Source organism: Ziziphus jujuba, chromosome 9, assembly GCF_031755915.1.
Source record: "Ziziphus jujuba cultivar Dongzao chromosome 9, ASM3175591v1".
Classification (NCBI taxonomy): Eukaryota; Viridiplantae; Streptophyta; class Magnoliopsida; order Rosales; family Rhamnaceae; genus Ziziphus; species Ziziphus jujuba.
In genome coordinates, this window is record NC_083387.1 from 1,236,413 (window position 1) to 1,252,570 (window position 16,158).

Consider the following 16,158-nt stretch of genomic DNA (forward strand, 5'->3'; position numbering starts at 1 on the left):
TCAAGATAAATTCCGGCCAAATATATCATAGTTAATTATATAATTTATATATTATATAAAAATTTTCATATACTGTAATTCAATTTTTTTGAGCAAAAAATATTTTATTCTTGATATTGTATTCATGATAATTATAGTCATATTTCGACGTCTAATTTGATATATTTTGCATTTTAAGCGTGAATATATATTGTTTTTATTCATTATAACTAACATATGAAAATTTGGTTATAATAACAAATTTAATATCGAACGAATAAATTTTTTAATAATTTAGAGTGGTTTGGTTTTACGTAAGTAAATTAATTTAGCGAAAACAAAAAAAAAAATGTAAATCAAACCGGCTAATATATTTTAACGACCTCATATGGTAAAGTATTTTTATTTTTGTTTATAAAAATAAAAATTTGAGTTATATAAAAAATAAAAAAAATAGATAATTTGTATTTAGATATTTTATTAAAAAAAAAATAAAGCTGATATTTTTTTTAATATTTTACAATATTAAATCAATATAATTGCCGTGAAGAAATCAGCTTCAACTTATTTTTCACCCAAAAAAAAAAAAAAACAAAAAAACAAAAGCTTCAACTTATCTGGCAGTTGAGTTACCGAAAAAATAAGAAAGAGATTATCATGGCAGTTGGTTTATCGGGCCAGCCAATCAAATTCATAAACTGGCCCACACGAGGTATTATCCATGAAATTTAACCAAAAAAAGAAAAAGGAAAAAATAGTCAATTACCTAATTAACAGAAGTACAAATTAACACACAGGGATACTGACACGTGTGTTACCACGTGGAATGGAATAACAAAGGGCAGACACTAAAACAAACCGATGGTGCGTAGGGTCTTAAGCTGCGCATACACTTGCAGCGTAACCGTCCGTAGAAGAGAGGAAGGAAATAAAAAGGAAAGGCAAAGAAAGAGAAAGAGATTTTAGAGAGAAGGAAAAGAAAAGAGAGAGAAAGAGTTGAGTTACTGAGTTGGGATCAACCGAGTTGGAGTGACCGCATCAACAAAGGCTCTAATCCTAAAAAACCCACAAAAAGAAAAAAGAAAAAAAAAAACAAAAAAAACCACAGGGGGGGGGGGGGGACTTGGGCTTTGGGTCTCGGGGTGGTGTGGAATTAGCAAAAAAATGGTGAACAAGAAGAAGATTATTAGTCCTCCTCCTCTTCTTTACCACCACCTTCTTCTTTCTCTCTCTTTCTCATTCCTTATCATTCTTACCAAAACTTGGCTAACCCTAATTTCCAATTCCAACTCCATCTCTTACCTCGCTGTTATTTTTTACAAAATCCCCGCAACCAAACACCATCTTAGGTCTTTGCTCACCACCCAATTCCTTCTCTCGACAATTCTTTCTCCCTCTTTGTTTCTTGTTTTGTTTGCCCTATTCTCTCTCCTTCGGCACCTGGGCTTCACCCCCTTTTTTCTTTTTCTTCTCAAGGAAGGTCTTTTGTTTCTATTTATACAGCGGAGTTTCGAGCTTGAATTCTCTTCGAACGATAAGGTTTTGGATCGCTCTTCTATTTCACGTTTTGCTTTGCTTGTGTCGGATTTTCCTGTTTGAGCATTTCGATTAATCTCTTTTTGTTTGGTTATGGGTCTTTAATTGTCTGTGAATTCCTGGTTTTCTTCGTTTATTCGTGTGTCATTGTGTGTGTTTACCTGTGTTTTTCGTGGGTTGGGTTATCTTCTTTCAGTGGTTATCTCAGAGATTTTTCAAATTTGTTTTTGGGGTGTTTCAGTGGGGGAATGCTTTTGATATCTTATATTTTATTATGGGATTGATTTGATTTCGTCAAAATATGTTCTTTTATAGAATGCTGGATTGATATATGATGGCTATTTGATTCGTTTATTTGGTTACTTTTGCTTGTAATTGTCTGCTTTCTTATGAGATTTTCCATCAACTTTTACTTTTTTCGCTTAAATTTTCGTTATTTGGATGGGATCTGTCGGCTATTGAGGCTTATTTTGATGGGACAATGGATTTTCAATTCTATTGTTGTTCTCATGGCTACCATGTAATGAATAATTTACACTTTCTTTCCTCTATTCCATGCCTTGTTACTCTTATGCAACGTGGAGATTCACTTTGCTTAATTATATTGACTATAATACTTATTCGTGTTTCCTTATTTCCGTGATGTAGGTTTTTTGACTTTTCTGGAGTACGTGCTTTTCTTTTTTTGTAATGTACTGAGAAATAGCAGCACAAAAACTTTGCTATTTCACTAATGGAAGAGATTGGTGGTACTCATCGATTTGATGGTATTGGCAATGCTATAAGGAAGAAGAGGAGCCAAACTTCACGCAGACCTCGACCTGATTCACAGCCATATAATGAAACTCATGACCTGTCACCCTTGTCATTGTCACCACCTTCCGATGATGTGAATAAGGCCTCTAGTGATGAGAATCCTGGTTGTGATTCTAATTCAAGGAGGAAAGAGCTCAGTCTTAATCAATGTATGTCCAGGGTTTCTTCTGCTGCAAGTGTTGATGGTGAAAAGCTCCATAGAAAGGATAGGAGGGATGGAGAGTTCAATGCATTTTACAATAACGAGCCTGGACGAAGTGGGTTCAATAACAAACGATCTAGTGAAGGTGTCCTGGCTCCAGCTAACTGGAAAAGCACAAGTGTTGTTAAGGATTGTTTTGAATCAGAATCAAGAAGCGCAGATGTATCCAGTGGACAGAATAGTGAAAGTCCAAGTTCTAGGCAGTCAGGAGTCTTGTTAGATGGATTTGGAAATGAGAGCAAGGTTAAAAAGGTTAAGCTCAAGGTTGGAGGTGTTACACGAACAATTCAAGCTAACTCTGCGTCCAATGGCACAACAGGGGGTGGTTCTTCTGCAAAGAGTTCTCGAATCTCAGATGCCTCTAGACTGCGGCAGAACCATAGTACACAGGTATTTAACTTAGGCTTTGTCAGTTTTAGTCTGAAATTACAGTAGCCATAAATTACATAGCCATTTATTATTTTCAAGAAGAAATTCTTTTTTTTTTTTTTTTGGGCTACAGGATTGCAAAGCATCCAATTCTTAATTGTAGATGATTTTCCGTTATAGTCTACTATAAGAAAAGTTCCATCTTATAGTTTGCAATACATTTTAAATGACTTCTTTCTTATTCTGACCTATGCTATACTTATCAGGAATAATCTTATGGATTTGCAGCTGACATATGTGGAATTACTTGATTGGATAACTGAAAATTTAAAATTTGTATGGAACAATATCTTGTGCATTAATATTTGCATATATCATCACATTTAATGCTTATAATACTGTCCAGATCTGATTTGATCGTTTCCCTGGATAAATGTGTTGTTTGCAGGCAAGCTCGGATGATAATACTGTCTCTTCAGATAAGAGGAGTGGCTTACAAGGAATTCCGTGGAAAGATTTCTCAAAAGGTGGTTTTAGTCTCGGGAGGGATGATTCTTTGATGGGGAAGATGTCTAGTAAGAATTATACTGGAAGGGAAGTGGACAGGTCTGAAACAGTGCGGAAGAGCAAGCGAGTCCCTAAGAAGCGTTTGCTTGATGGGGATTTTGGTGATGATGATGAGGATGATGAGATTCGATACCTGGAAAAATTGAAGACTTCAAAAGTTGCAGGTTATAAAGAAGATGATGAAGAATCAAGCAAGAAACATAGAAAACTTTCTGCTGTTTCTAATATTGAAAATGTATGTTCTTCGAGGTTGGCCAAAGACAGTAAGAAGAAATCTAAGAGAGTTAGGTTTTTGTTGGATACTGATTATGAGGAAGAAGACTCAATTTCTGATGGTGAACTTGATGGTAAGAAGAAGAAGAATCCAAGGAAGGAAGCTGTTGACTTGTTGATAGATGGTAAGAGGGAAATGACTCTGACAACACGTCAACGGGCACTTCAGTCTAGCAAAGATTCCTCTTCAGCATCTGGTGCAAGCTTAATTGAGTTTCCAAATGGTTTACCACCTGCTCCTCCAAGAAGTGAGTGTTCTACATTGCTTTTTCTCAGATTGTTTTTAACTGTTCCTACTAATTTTATGGTAGTATTATTAACCATGAATTTCTAATTGTGGATTAATTTTATGGTCATAGAGCAAAAGGAGAAACTTACAGATGTGGAGCAGCAACTGAAGAAAGCCGAGGCTGCCCAGAGACGCAGGCTGCAAGTTGAGAAGGCTGCTAGGGAATCTGAGGTTTGTATTTTGTACAGTTTGTCTTCCTTCAATTGTTCTGGAGCTGTGAGGAGAGGGATTTTAGCTTATTTAGTCTATTCTTTTTGTAGGCTGAGGCAATCAGAAAAATACTTGGTCAAGATTCCAACAGGAAGAAGCGCGAAGACAAAATAAAGAAGCGCCAGGAAGAATTGGCTCAGGTATTGAAAGTGTTTGATGAACTAGTATTTTTATTCACTTGGTGGGTATTAGGACAACGTATCAATGACTTATATCATTTCATGGTATTGCAGGAGAAGGCTGCTAATGCTTTAGCACTTGCATCAAACACCATCAGATGGGTGATGGGTCCTACTGGGACTGTTGTGACATTCCCCAATGAATTGGGCTTTCCAAGTATATTTGACCCCAAACCTTGCAGGTATGAATTATCATCCTCCTGCATTCTCATCAAATTAAGGACTTATATGCTCATCTTCTTTTCTCCTGTTTAAATTTTCAGTTACCCTCCACCGCGGGAAAACTGTGCTGGACCTTCATGTACTAACCCATACAAGTATCGGGATTCGAAGTCGAAGCTTCCCCTTTGCAGTTTGCAGTGCTATAAGGCAATTCAGGAAAAGATGCTGGCTGAAGCTAGTTGCTAATGCTGCCTACAATCTTCCTCTATTTTTTGTATTTTTGGAGGCTGGATCAACTTTTTTTCTTTTTTTCTTTTTTTCCTGTTTAACGTAATATAGAGGGATATATACGAGTAAGTATAGATCGTTGGGTTTCTGTAATATACTCCTTTTATAAAATATATAATATACATAAAATATATGTTGCTCCCTTCATCTAACACTGTGTCTTGTCCCGCAGATCAAATTTTGAACGAAATTAGGTATTGGTTTGGTCTTGTAGTACAGTACAACGCTGGAACTGTTTGTACTCGTAGTGTCAGTCGGAGGTTCTAGGCTTTTGGGAATTCAGACATACTCGTAACTGGAAAATGATGGAACTCATAAATTGGGCCATTTCGAACTAGCGGCATTCATCCTAAGAAATTGGGCTTAAGCTGACCTTTAAATTTGAACCCAAAAAACATTTGTCACCGCGAAAATTAAAAAATAAAAAATAAAAAATAAATCATAAAAAACAAGCAGGAATATTTTAAATTTCGAAGGATTATAATTTGAGAGGTTTTTGAACTAATTATTAAGGCCACAGTGCTGGTGAAGAAGTTGGTAGTGTTTAATTACAGACCTGCTTCAATAAGTATAGAACTTTTGTTTTGTGTTTTGTTTTTCTGTTTTTTTATTTATTTATTTATTTATTTATTTTTTTCAAATTTACCATATGATATGAATTATTTATGTATTTACAAAATAAATTTATAAACCTGAGAAAAAAGGATGACATGTCAAAAAAATGAAGGTCAAAGAGACAATGATGAAGACGTGGAAAACCCGATCTATAAATTTGAGGGGCCTACGAACTAATTTTAAAGCAATAACGTTACTGGCATCGTCAGTTTTTTATGTCTGAAGTAACGTGCACGGCATGCCCTTAATGAGATACATTGTATGTAAGATTTTGACAATTATATTGATTTTGGAGGCCTTTAAAATTCCACCCCACAAATTGGATATTTTTATTAGTTTGGCATTGTCTTTGGAGAATCTATAACGGCTAAAACACCAAAACCATTAGAAAGTTAGGGGGGAAAAAAAAAAAAAAAAGTACCACCTCATCCAATTTTATCTATCAATAATAAAAATTAAAAAAAGAAATATTCTCCACCTAATCAACACTGCCCATCTAATATGTAAAAAAAAAAAATTAAAAAAATCCCAAAATTCGCAACTCCCTAAAAAGCGGAAACACCTCTTCCTTCCACCAAATCGAAAAGCTTATCTCTCCTCCTTACAATGAGCGGAGAGAGAGAGAGAGCACTCACTCGTGAACCTCGTGTCATGCATCTTTTAATATATTTATATGCGCAATCAAGCTTGCCCTCTCTCTCTCTCTCTCTCTCTCGCTCTCTTTCTGTGTGTGCTTGTGGGACTAGGTAGTGATTTTATGGATAACATCTACCACTTACTTTTTTTTTTTTCATTGAAAAAAGTGATGCAACTTTCTCATTTTTATGAACCCAAATGACAAAAAACTACCAAAAGATGCTCTAGATACAACAACTACTACCGCGGTAGTGGGCGTGCCATATATTTAACATATATCTAGGTACATTCTTCTAAGGCTGCAAGCACTAAGAACCAAAAGAGAGAGAAAAAAAAAAAAAAAAGGAAAGAAAACCTTAAAAAAAACACTTGGATCAAGAAGGGACAACTGGAATCATGTCCTCAGAAAGATTATTATTGCTTCTCATCCCCATGTAACTAGTAAAAGATGAAGATGAAGATGTGGGCAATTCTTCAAGCTCATCGAAGAAATCGTTTTCTTCTGATAATTTTGATGGTGTTGAGAAGCACATAAGTTGAGAATACGAGAGTGGCTCTTCATCCAAAACGAAATTACCAAGTGTTTGATGATGGGTATGGGTTTTCCCTAGATTCCCTGTAAAAGGGTCTTCTTCTTGGTCCATTATAATATCTCGGGAACAGCTAATTGGGGATTGTATGTAGTAGAAAGTATCTTCACCTGCATCTTCACTAGCAGTGGTAGTTGTAGTAGCATTGTTCGTACTAGTCTGTTCTTTCTTATTTCCTTGTCCTTGTTCGTGTTCTTGTTGTTGCTTTTGCTGTTCCTCTTTTGGGGAAAGGGCAGGTAGTTCTTCATTGTTGACTTGGTTTGGTTTTGGTGGTGGTTGATCAGCGAGATTAGCGGTGGTGGAGATATCAGGACCAGGATGGTTATGGCTAGATGTGTAGGTGATGATAAGCACAGAAGCATCTGTTCTGCATCTCTCTACTTGTTTTTTGGCAGAGCAGCCCTTCGATGTACTGCACTTGTAATAACCCCTGCATTAAGTTTCACAACCAAAAACATATTCAACATTTAATTCTCTTTTTGATGTTGAGAAAATAATTAGGAGGAATTTGAGTACGTACAATGGAATTAAAAGAAAATAAATAACTAAAAAATATTACCTTGGATAAGGAGATCCTTTGATAGGTTTTTGCCCATATTTCCTCCAAGACCAAAAGTCTGAAGGAGGACCTTCATTCTTTTGTTTCCCTACATTTGTTCCAAGCTTCACTGTAACAACTGTTCTCTGAATCATTTTCCTGGAACATCATGTCAATTTACAAGTTATACATAATAAAAGTTAGGGAAACAAACCTGAAAGATCAATGCCAGATATATATAGGCACTGCAGAGAGAATTATTGTTACTATTATTCTATATATATATATATATATATGACAGCTTACTTATTTCTTTTTGATGCCTGGGTTTCTTTTCCAAGGTCTTTTGGATTAACTTCTGAGTCGAGTTTTGGAGAGAGCGAATCATCCATGCAAAAAAACTTCTATTTTTCCCTTCCTTAGTTTTTTAATTTTTTTGGAAAAAGAATAAACACAGCGAGAGAGAGAGAGAGAGAGTTGGTTATGAGAGATATGGAGTAGTACTTGCAGAGAAAGAAGCAAGCAAGTGGGAAAAAAAAAAATAAATGGATCAAGATCACAAACTCTAATTGATTAAGAGAGAGAAAGTGAGTGAGAGGGGAAAGGAAAATGGATAGGCAGGCAGAGGATGACAAAACCCCAAGTTGCTTTCGCTATTTGTTTTCACATATTAAATATAAAGCTATGAACAACTATGCCTATGTCACCCCCACCTTCACCTTCGAATATAATAACCCAACTGTACAAACCATATAATTTAGATATTTTCATAGCTTCCATATATAAAAAAATAAAACACCCTTTTTTTATTTATCTATTGCATGGCACAATTTTGTGGGTCCCCATCTATTTCCTTACACAATCTAAGGTTGCCACATGTTTATTATCACGCCCAGCAATAACCCCCAACCAACAAACCAAACTCATCAATACAGCAAAGAAAATATACATAGTATGGCATATTTCTTTAAATTTCAGAGACAAAAAAGCATTATAGATAACTGCACTAAAAATTACTTGATTTAGTCATAGACACATTAATTAGCAAACCTTAACTCCAGTAAACAGCATTCAGAAAATGGTAGTCCATGGTTATGAATTTCATTACCGTTCAAAATGTTCCTTTTGTTTCTATATATATGCTGAAGCTATATCCTGCTCTGTTTATTTAACGGTGAACATATTCATCACAGAAAATTGAAGGTATTTTATTTTTTAATTTTTTTTATTCGATGAAGAAGAAGGCAAAGGAGGAGTTGAGGTCAATTTTTGAGAGTATGTTATTAGATCACGGAAGATAATAATAGCCATATCATCCTCGTTCTGTCGTAATTAAAAAATCATAATATTTTTTTTTGCGTATTTTGGAAGCAAACAACCGTATGTCGTCATAGGTAATATCAATAATATCAATTAGTTTGAATAAATTACTTCAATTCAGCCAAACTTGAGAAACAAGTAAGGTCTAGACTCCATTACTAGACTTGGGAGCATCTTAAACTCAACCACTAATTAATTACAATTATTTAAATATGTTGCTGTTAGCAGGCTTTAGCCTTCAAAACGGCGATGGAAGGTTGTTAAATAGCAGTACTGGTAGTAGATCCCACCTCAATAGCAGGAAAGATGTTTCTTTAGGTGGGGATATATCCTGCAAACTGAACTAATTAACCCCTTTTATCAAAAATAATAATATTATTAATAATTAATTAACCCTAAATATGTATAGTTAAGCCAAAAAAGGAAAAAAAGAAAAAAAAAAAGTCCAAATAGGCTGTTCCAATTAACCAACCAATCCAACCTAATTTTCTCAGTTAAAAAGCGTACGCATCTGGTCAATTACGTGGGTTCTTGGACTTTTTTGCAGCCTAATTCTCTCTATCCGACTGTGGGATAAATCTAGAGGGTCGGTTCGAGTTGTTGCAACGTTAAGCCCATCTAAAATCCTAAAACCGGAAGAGAAATTATGGAAAAAAAATTAATTAAAATATGCGCAAAGCATGATAAACAAAGTATATAAAAATATCACCTACATCCACTAATAGAAAAATATTTAAAAAATTAGGAAATAAAATGGTGGTTAAGTAAATTATCGAAGTGGAATTAAGAAAGTGCTGAGATAGTGGGAACTACATGGGATTTAGTTTTCAATGCGATAATCGAAAAGTTCCATTTTTGAGATAAAATTGAACATACTATATCTTTCATGTAGAAGGGAATATATAAAATGAGTTAGAAAAAAAGTCGTTTTCTTTGTGAATATTTATACGGTTGGAACTACGAAATAAAGGAATTGAGTCTGCTTTAAGAAGCTTCCTACAAGCATGTTGTGCCAAATATAAATGATTATGAGCATAGTTGAAACGGACAGGCAGGCAAAACATTGTGAAGCCAAGCAACCTACATATATTTCAGTTGGGAAATCAATATTAGGGAACCATGGATGGATATAATCTACCTAAAAAAAAATCTTAGTTAAAGGAACCAAAAAAAAAAAATGCCGGATATTAAAGAAAAAAGTTACTTAGTTTTCAAAACCTTACATTTCATTCTTTACACATATATGTAGAATTATAAGTCTTTTTTTTTTTTTTTTATCGATTTGCAAGTAAAAGATTATTAGTACATGAACTAAGATTATTTGAATTTGGCCAAAGTTTGAATCAATTATACATGATTATAACGATTTAAGAGCAGTCAAAAGAAAAAAAAAAAAAAAAAAAAAAGAAACAAAGCAATTAATGTATGATGTACAATTATTGAAAAGGAGCTTCTACATGTAGGTTACGCGATTTATATAATATATATATTTAAGAAAGTCAAGAATATTAGGTGCTTATCTAATATAGGATGGAGAATGGAAGGATTAATTTAAAAGGATATTAGGTGAAGTGTTTTAAGAGATTTTTGTAATTAATTAAAAAGCATCACAACAATCAAATTGCGATAAAGAATGATATTGATAAGCCAAAAAATCAAAATAATACAACAATAAACTAGAGATTAAGATAAAGATAATTGCGACCCAATCTATAATGGGTTGACTTGGTAGTTGTATAATGGTCAGGACCATTCATCTGCATACCAAACTCAATATGATCAATACGTATAGCCTGTCTATTTCAAAATTCAAGCTACGAATTCGATCTCCGCACTCTAAATTCATCCCAGCTATCTCACATTTTATTGACGTAAAAAAAAACAAATATAAATAAAAAATAATAATAATAATAATAATATCCATTATTCTAAATATTTTAAGATATGTGTAAGTTTTCAACTATTATCGAGTCTTATAAAATTTCTGTTGAAGTGGTTTCTTGTCAATAAAATAATTTTTATTCTTTTGGCTATTATTATTCATTTAAATATGAGCGCTTAAAATATAGAGGCATGTTCCTTAACCTCCCATTTATGATATATCTTAACCTCCCATTTATGATATATCCCTCACCTTCCCATTTCAAATTTTTTCAGCTCATCATGAAGATCATCCTATACGTACTCGGTGGATATTTAATATAACATACATTTTAAATGCAAATATTTTATTAAATTCGTATAGGAAAGGAATAAGACCATGTCTTAATGTAAAGTAAAATTAATTAAGCTATGGACGTGGCAACAACTTTAGCTATATTCTTCATTCCGCAACCAATTATTTGGTCACATTGCTCCGTATATAGACGACCTCGTTGAATGTCTCTTTTGCAAAACCAAATAAACAAAGCAAAGCTTTTCTGCGTTTGAATACCCAAAAAAAAAAAAAACAAAAAAACAAAAAAAAACAAAGAAATGGGTTGGCAGATTTGGCAACAGAAGTTCCAGAAGCTGTTCAATTTGGCCATTCTAAGAGAACCTTTCCACATCCTCACGATCTCACTCCTAGGCCTCATTCTTCCTCTCTCATTTCTTCTCTTGGCCAGGATTTCTTATGCTCGATATCTCTTAACATTGGATTCTTATTCTTCCAGTACCCAAGATACTACTTCTACTTCCTCTTTTGTTTTCTCTTTGTCCCTCTATGCCAATCCAGCTCTTCTCTATTTCCTCGTTTCCATAGTTAGTATAGCAACTCTTATCCACTGTCTGACGGGCAAACTCACCCTTATAACCAACACTTCCACTCCAACTTTCCGTCCGAAATTGTACACGGCATGGATTTTTCTATGCACATTGCAAGTTTGTGTTGGTTTGGGAATCCAAAGGAGCATTCCGGCCGAGAGTACTGCAGATGGTGGTTTCGGTTTCGATACGGAAAGAAGCTTATTCAGCCGAGTTATATTCTTCCTGGGATTGCATGAGACCATGTTTCATTGGTGTAGAGTGGTAGTGAAGCCGGTGGTGGACGACACGGTTTTCGGCGTGTATAGGAAGGAAAGCTTGGTTGAGAAAGTGGCTGTGGCTGTGAGCTTTGGTAGTTTATGGTACTGGAGATTGAGGGGTGAGATTGACTCCTTGGTGATTGTTGGTGAGGCTAAGCGAGAGCTGCCAATGGGAATGGGTATGGCTGATTTCGTTGGTTGGTGGTTATATTACCTTACGGTGACGATTGGAATGGTTAGGATCGTTAAGGGAATTTTGTGGTTTTCTATGATCTTGATTTGCAGGAGGAGGATAGGAGAGAACTTGGATGATCATACCACCACAGATGAAGAGAAAGGTCTCAACTCAACTTGACCCCGTTTCTCTTTTTTCTTTTCCTTTTTTTTTTTTTTTTTTAAAAAAATTTTTTTTGTTTTTGTTTTTTTTCCATATATTTTTGTTGATTATTTTCTGTTCAAAGAGAGATCCAATTTACCTCATAATCAGTTACATTTTGCTTTTTCATTATGGTTTTTGCTGATGAACATATTGTATTCCTCTAAACAAAGCTGTATAATTATCCAATTTGTTACAACTCTATAGTTTGTTGGCTCTTTTAAGCCAAAATTATATAATATTTGATGTTCTTCTATTCTGCCAAGATGTGCGCATATTTAGTGGTTAGTACTTGGCAATCATTGAAAAATTATTAATAAATGATAATAAAAAAAGAGGTGCAAAACAAAGATGAGATTGACAAGTTGGTTAACATATAATTTATTGTAACAATTTGCTAAGCCAAGCATCCCCATAGGCTGACAAACCACATGGAAGAAGCTAGATAGCGATCATATAAAGGGCCTGAGTCTTTGTTGCCTCTGGCCCTCCTCAACTGCTCCGTCGGGTCCACGGTGACTCATCACGGCGTGAAACCCGCAGCCGTGCACGAAATGTTACTCTCAAAAGGGCCATCATTGGCCTTTTTATATGGTTAAATTGGACGGCTTCACTCTCTCTTTGTTGGTTTAATGCTCAAAAGGCATTTCGCAGAGAAACAAGTTAGAAGAGCAAATGGATGTGAATCTATTTCATCGGAAAACTGTCAGTTGAAAGACACAAAATCAACCATTCCACAAAAAAATAAATTACAAAAAAAAAAACCCCAAATCCAATTTCATTATTCTGGTTCCATTTCAACCACATCATAAGGCATGGAATCAAACTATCGTCTATCAAAGGAAGCATTGAATTACTTTTACACAGGAAAAAAGAATCACATCAATGGAATAATAGATGCCTCTAGGAAATCATTTTCTTCCCTCAAACCCATATGAGAGATCGATATTATGCAGACCTCAAATCCAAGAAACCATATGAAATTGTCTATCCTGCTGGTGATGCAAACGAAGTAAACCACAACAACAAAGACGCTTTTTTTTCGAAGCATACAAAGAACTGCTTAAAAACAAAACAAAAAAAAAAATTCCATCATAAATCCGCTATGGCGGAAGTTAGCCCCGCTGGCGTAGTTTAACGTTTTGTTCCTCCGGTATGGTCCCATGTGGACCTCATTATTATATCTTTTAAAGGCCCACGACGGTACTTGGAGGCCCAAATGCTTGTGGTTGACGTGGCAATCTGATATAAGCGCATGGCCTACTCGTAAGTAGCTCCAATATTATTTATACTTTGACATTGCATGCTAGTACCTGTCCTTTATACTTGTCCTTTCGTTTTTGACTTCTCTAATTTATTCCCTTCACTTTTTAAATCTTAATATTTGCTTAATCTGGTGATCTTCTTCGTGTTATTGGGTCGAATATTTTGTAAAAATATACTCACCGGAAAGTGACATATCTCTTCATGTTCGGATAAATTCATCTGGTTATCATGTATAAGATGAAATTAAAGTACAAACCAAATATATATATATATATATATTCTACTAGTATTTTATGACAAACTTAAAACCTTTTTATAATAATCAAACCCCTCGTCGTTTTATGGCTGTAGGCTCTTTTGATAGTATCGGAATCAAAATATTATATATAGCTTTTTCACTAATTTCACAGTTGCGTGCCATGCCCTTCTTTCATTAAATTATGAATAATTGCTTACAACTTTTTTTTCCAGGATTATTGTCGCCAACCAATGATGTAGATGTGTGCATCGTATTAATCAAGATAACCATATCACATATATTTATATATATTGTCTCCCTTTGGGATTGATTAATTTTGCCAATTGATTTCTGGCTTGCTTTCTGGTGGTCTGATGGATAATGGTAATTTAATCTCTTTCACACCATTTGACTTCAATGGATTCCCTGGCGAATATGGACCTCCTGAACATTATGAGGAAGAGGAACCAGCCGTGCTCAAGGGGAAACAAGGGCTTTGTCCTGCTGGTGTACAAGATTTTCAGAATGTTAATCATCTTCCATTGAAATTCAGTTTCTACCAGCAGGTCAACAATAAGACCAAGAATTTCGAAGACGATCAGCACCAAGAACAACAACAACAACAACAACAACAATCCAAGTCAGATTACATGGTGTTTGATGATTTTGATACTCTTGGGCCTGCAGCAAAACCAGTCTCACGGCAGGAAATTAGTAGTCATCAGCTAATTGTATGCAGCGGCCCACATAGATCATCATCAACCGGTACAGATATTGCAGAATCCATTAGGCAAATGCAAATTCCATCTTTATCTTCTATGGGGCTCTTAAGCGACTATGGAAACTTCGGATTCAAGAAACTGAAAGGAGATCAAAGATTAAGCAACGTAAGCATGAGTAGAAGCTATATGAGCCGCAAGAAATCGTCAACCGAAGAAATCATGAGGGTAGCAGGGGCAAGGTATATACAATTCTTTAATCGGTACTACTACGATGATTATCATAACATGCCTATGCATCCTTTTGGTTATGCTCTTTCGGGTTTGTCCGAAGAAGAAACAAGAGATGTGGAACTTGCCCATTTGCTTCTAGCTGCAGCAGAGAAGGTTGGCTATCAGCAATTTGTCAGCGCTAGTAGATTGCTTCTACGCCGAGAATGGATTTCTTCCTCCAGAGCTAACCCTGTTCAGAGAGTTGTGTTCTGTTTTGCTGAAGCACTTCGGGAGATGATCGAGAGGGAAACCGGAAGGGGCAAAATCAATGAAAGAATGGAGAATAAAAATATGGGTGAGAGTCTCCGTGGATTAAGTACATCTATCCCATTTGTTAAATGCTACCAAGCAATCCCTTTTCCTCAAGTATTGACGTTTGCCGGAATCCAAACTATATTAGAGAATGTTGAGTCACAAACTAGGATCCATTTCATTGATCTTGAAATCAGGAGTGGAGTTCAATGGACGATTGTGATGGAAGCTCTGGCAGCGAGAGTGGAATGCAGAATAGAGTGTTTGAAGATTACTGCAGTGGGATATACGGGCACTAAGAAGATAGAGGAAACAGGGAAGAGGTTGGTAAGTGTTGCTGAGTCTCTGAACTTGCCCTTTTCATTCAAGGCAGTTTATGTATCAAACATGGATGATATTAAGGAAGAACTTTTTGAAATCGAAGACGACGATGAGTCCCTGATTATTTACTCTTCATTAGCACTAAGAACAATGATTTCGAGGCCTCGTTGCTTGGAAAATTTAATGAGAGCGATAACAAGTGTCTATCCCTCTATGATGGTAGTCATAGAAATTGAAGCAAACCATAATTCTCCATCCTTTGTGAATCGCTTCATTGAAGCACTTTTTTTCTACAGTGCATTTTTTGATTGCCTCGAGAATTGCGTAAAGGAGGAGGAGTGTAGAAAGGCAATCGAGGGTGTACTTGCAGAGGGTATAAGAGATATTGTAGCCAAGGAAGGGAGTGAAAGAATTACTCGAAATGTGAAGATGGAAGTGTGGAGGGCTTTCTTTGCAAGGTATAAAATGGTAGAGACTAAACTGAGTGATGCAGCTATGTATCAAACAAGCTTGGTGGCTAAACAGTTCGGTTGTGGGAGTGCTTGTAATGTTGAAAGGAATGGAAAGTGTCTGATTGCTGGATGGAAAGGAACCCCTATAAATTCCCTTTCGGTTTGGAAGTTTCGTTGACACCAGAAAGAATATGCTCCAAAAGACATACAACCTCAATTTCAATGAATGTTGGTGTGATGGGGAAAAAAAAAAAAAAAAAAAAAAAAAAACTGAAATAGTGTACATTAAAGTGTAATTCTTCCTTTGGTCAATAAAATTGTTAGAGATTTTTTTTTTTCAACAACATTATTGAAAGAATATATGAAATTTCTCTTTTTCAGATGCTTACAATGAAGGCGATGCCATTGCTAACATAATTTCTCGCCACTTGGCTACTTTTTCCGTGGTAGGCAAGGCACGCGTATTTACCAAGTTGGGCTGCTTATGAGTGACATAAAAGGTGGACCGTGAAGGGCCCAAGCTTCTGGCCTAAGTGGCATGCGGGGTCAACCAAAAGTAGGCCCACATAAAAATCAATGATTTAAAAAGGGCCAACATCCCATTGAAAATTACCGTTCGATAGTGTGTATTTTTTTGATGAACCGTTTGATAGTATTACATTAGATGAGTCATTTGAGAATTACCGT

General features: G+C 35.4%; 4 protein-coding genes across 4 annotated transcripts; 3 read left to right on the forward strand and 1 right to left on the reverse strand.

Annotated features, from left to right (window-relative positions):
* The first annotated feature begins 918 nt into the window (after nt 1–918).
* On the forward strand, nt 919–5,022 carry LOC107426162 (uncharacterized). The gene is made up of 7 exons (XM_016036269.4): nt 919–1,518; nt 2,164–2,923; nt 3,351–3,990; nt 4,102–4,202; nt 4,292–4,381; nt 4,475–4,602; nt 4,684–5,022. Exons 2-7 carry the CDS (start codon nt 2,249–2,251, stop codon nt 4,826–4,828), a joined length of 1,779 nt encoding a protein of 592 aa, XP_015891755.2. The 5' UTR covers nt 919–1,518; nt 2,164–2,248; the 3' UTR covers nt 4,829–5,022.
* A 1,324-nt stretch (nt 5,023–6,346) lies between these two features.
* Nucleotides 6,347–7,919, reverse strand: LOC107426113 (probable WRKY transcription factor 35). Its single transcript, XM_016036213.4, has 3 exons — nt 7,556–7,919; nt 7,271–7,408; nt 6,347–7,141 (listed from the first exon to the last, which is right to left on the reverse strand). Exons 1-3 carry the CDS (start codon nt 7,639–7,641, stop codon nt 6,496–6,498), a joined length of 870 nt encoding a protein of 289 aa, XP_015891699.2. The 5' UTR covers nt 7,642–7,919; the 3' UTR covers nt 6,347–6,495.
* A 3,031-nt stretch (nt 7,920–10,950) lies between these two features.
* On the forward strand, nt 10,951–12,208 carry LOC107426125 (uncharacterized). Its single transcript, XM_016036223.4, has one exon. It carries the CDS (start codon nt 11,045–11,047, stop codon nt 11,927–11,929), a length of 885 nt encoding a protein of 294 aa, XP_015891709.3. The 5' UTR covers nt 10,951–11,044; the 3' UTR covers nt 11,930–12,208.
* Nucleotides 12,209–13,828: 1,620 nt separating this feature from the next.
* Nucleotides 13,829–15,649, forward strand: LOC107426086 (DELLA protein RGL1-like). Its single transcript, XM_025077866.3, has one exon. The coding sequence runs from the start codon at nt 13,829–13,831 to the stop codon at nt 15,647–15,649; it is 1,821 nt and encodes a 606-aa protein (XP_024933634.3).
* The last annotated feature ends 509 nt before the right edge of the window (nt 15,650–16,158 follow it).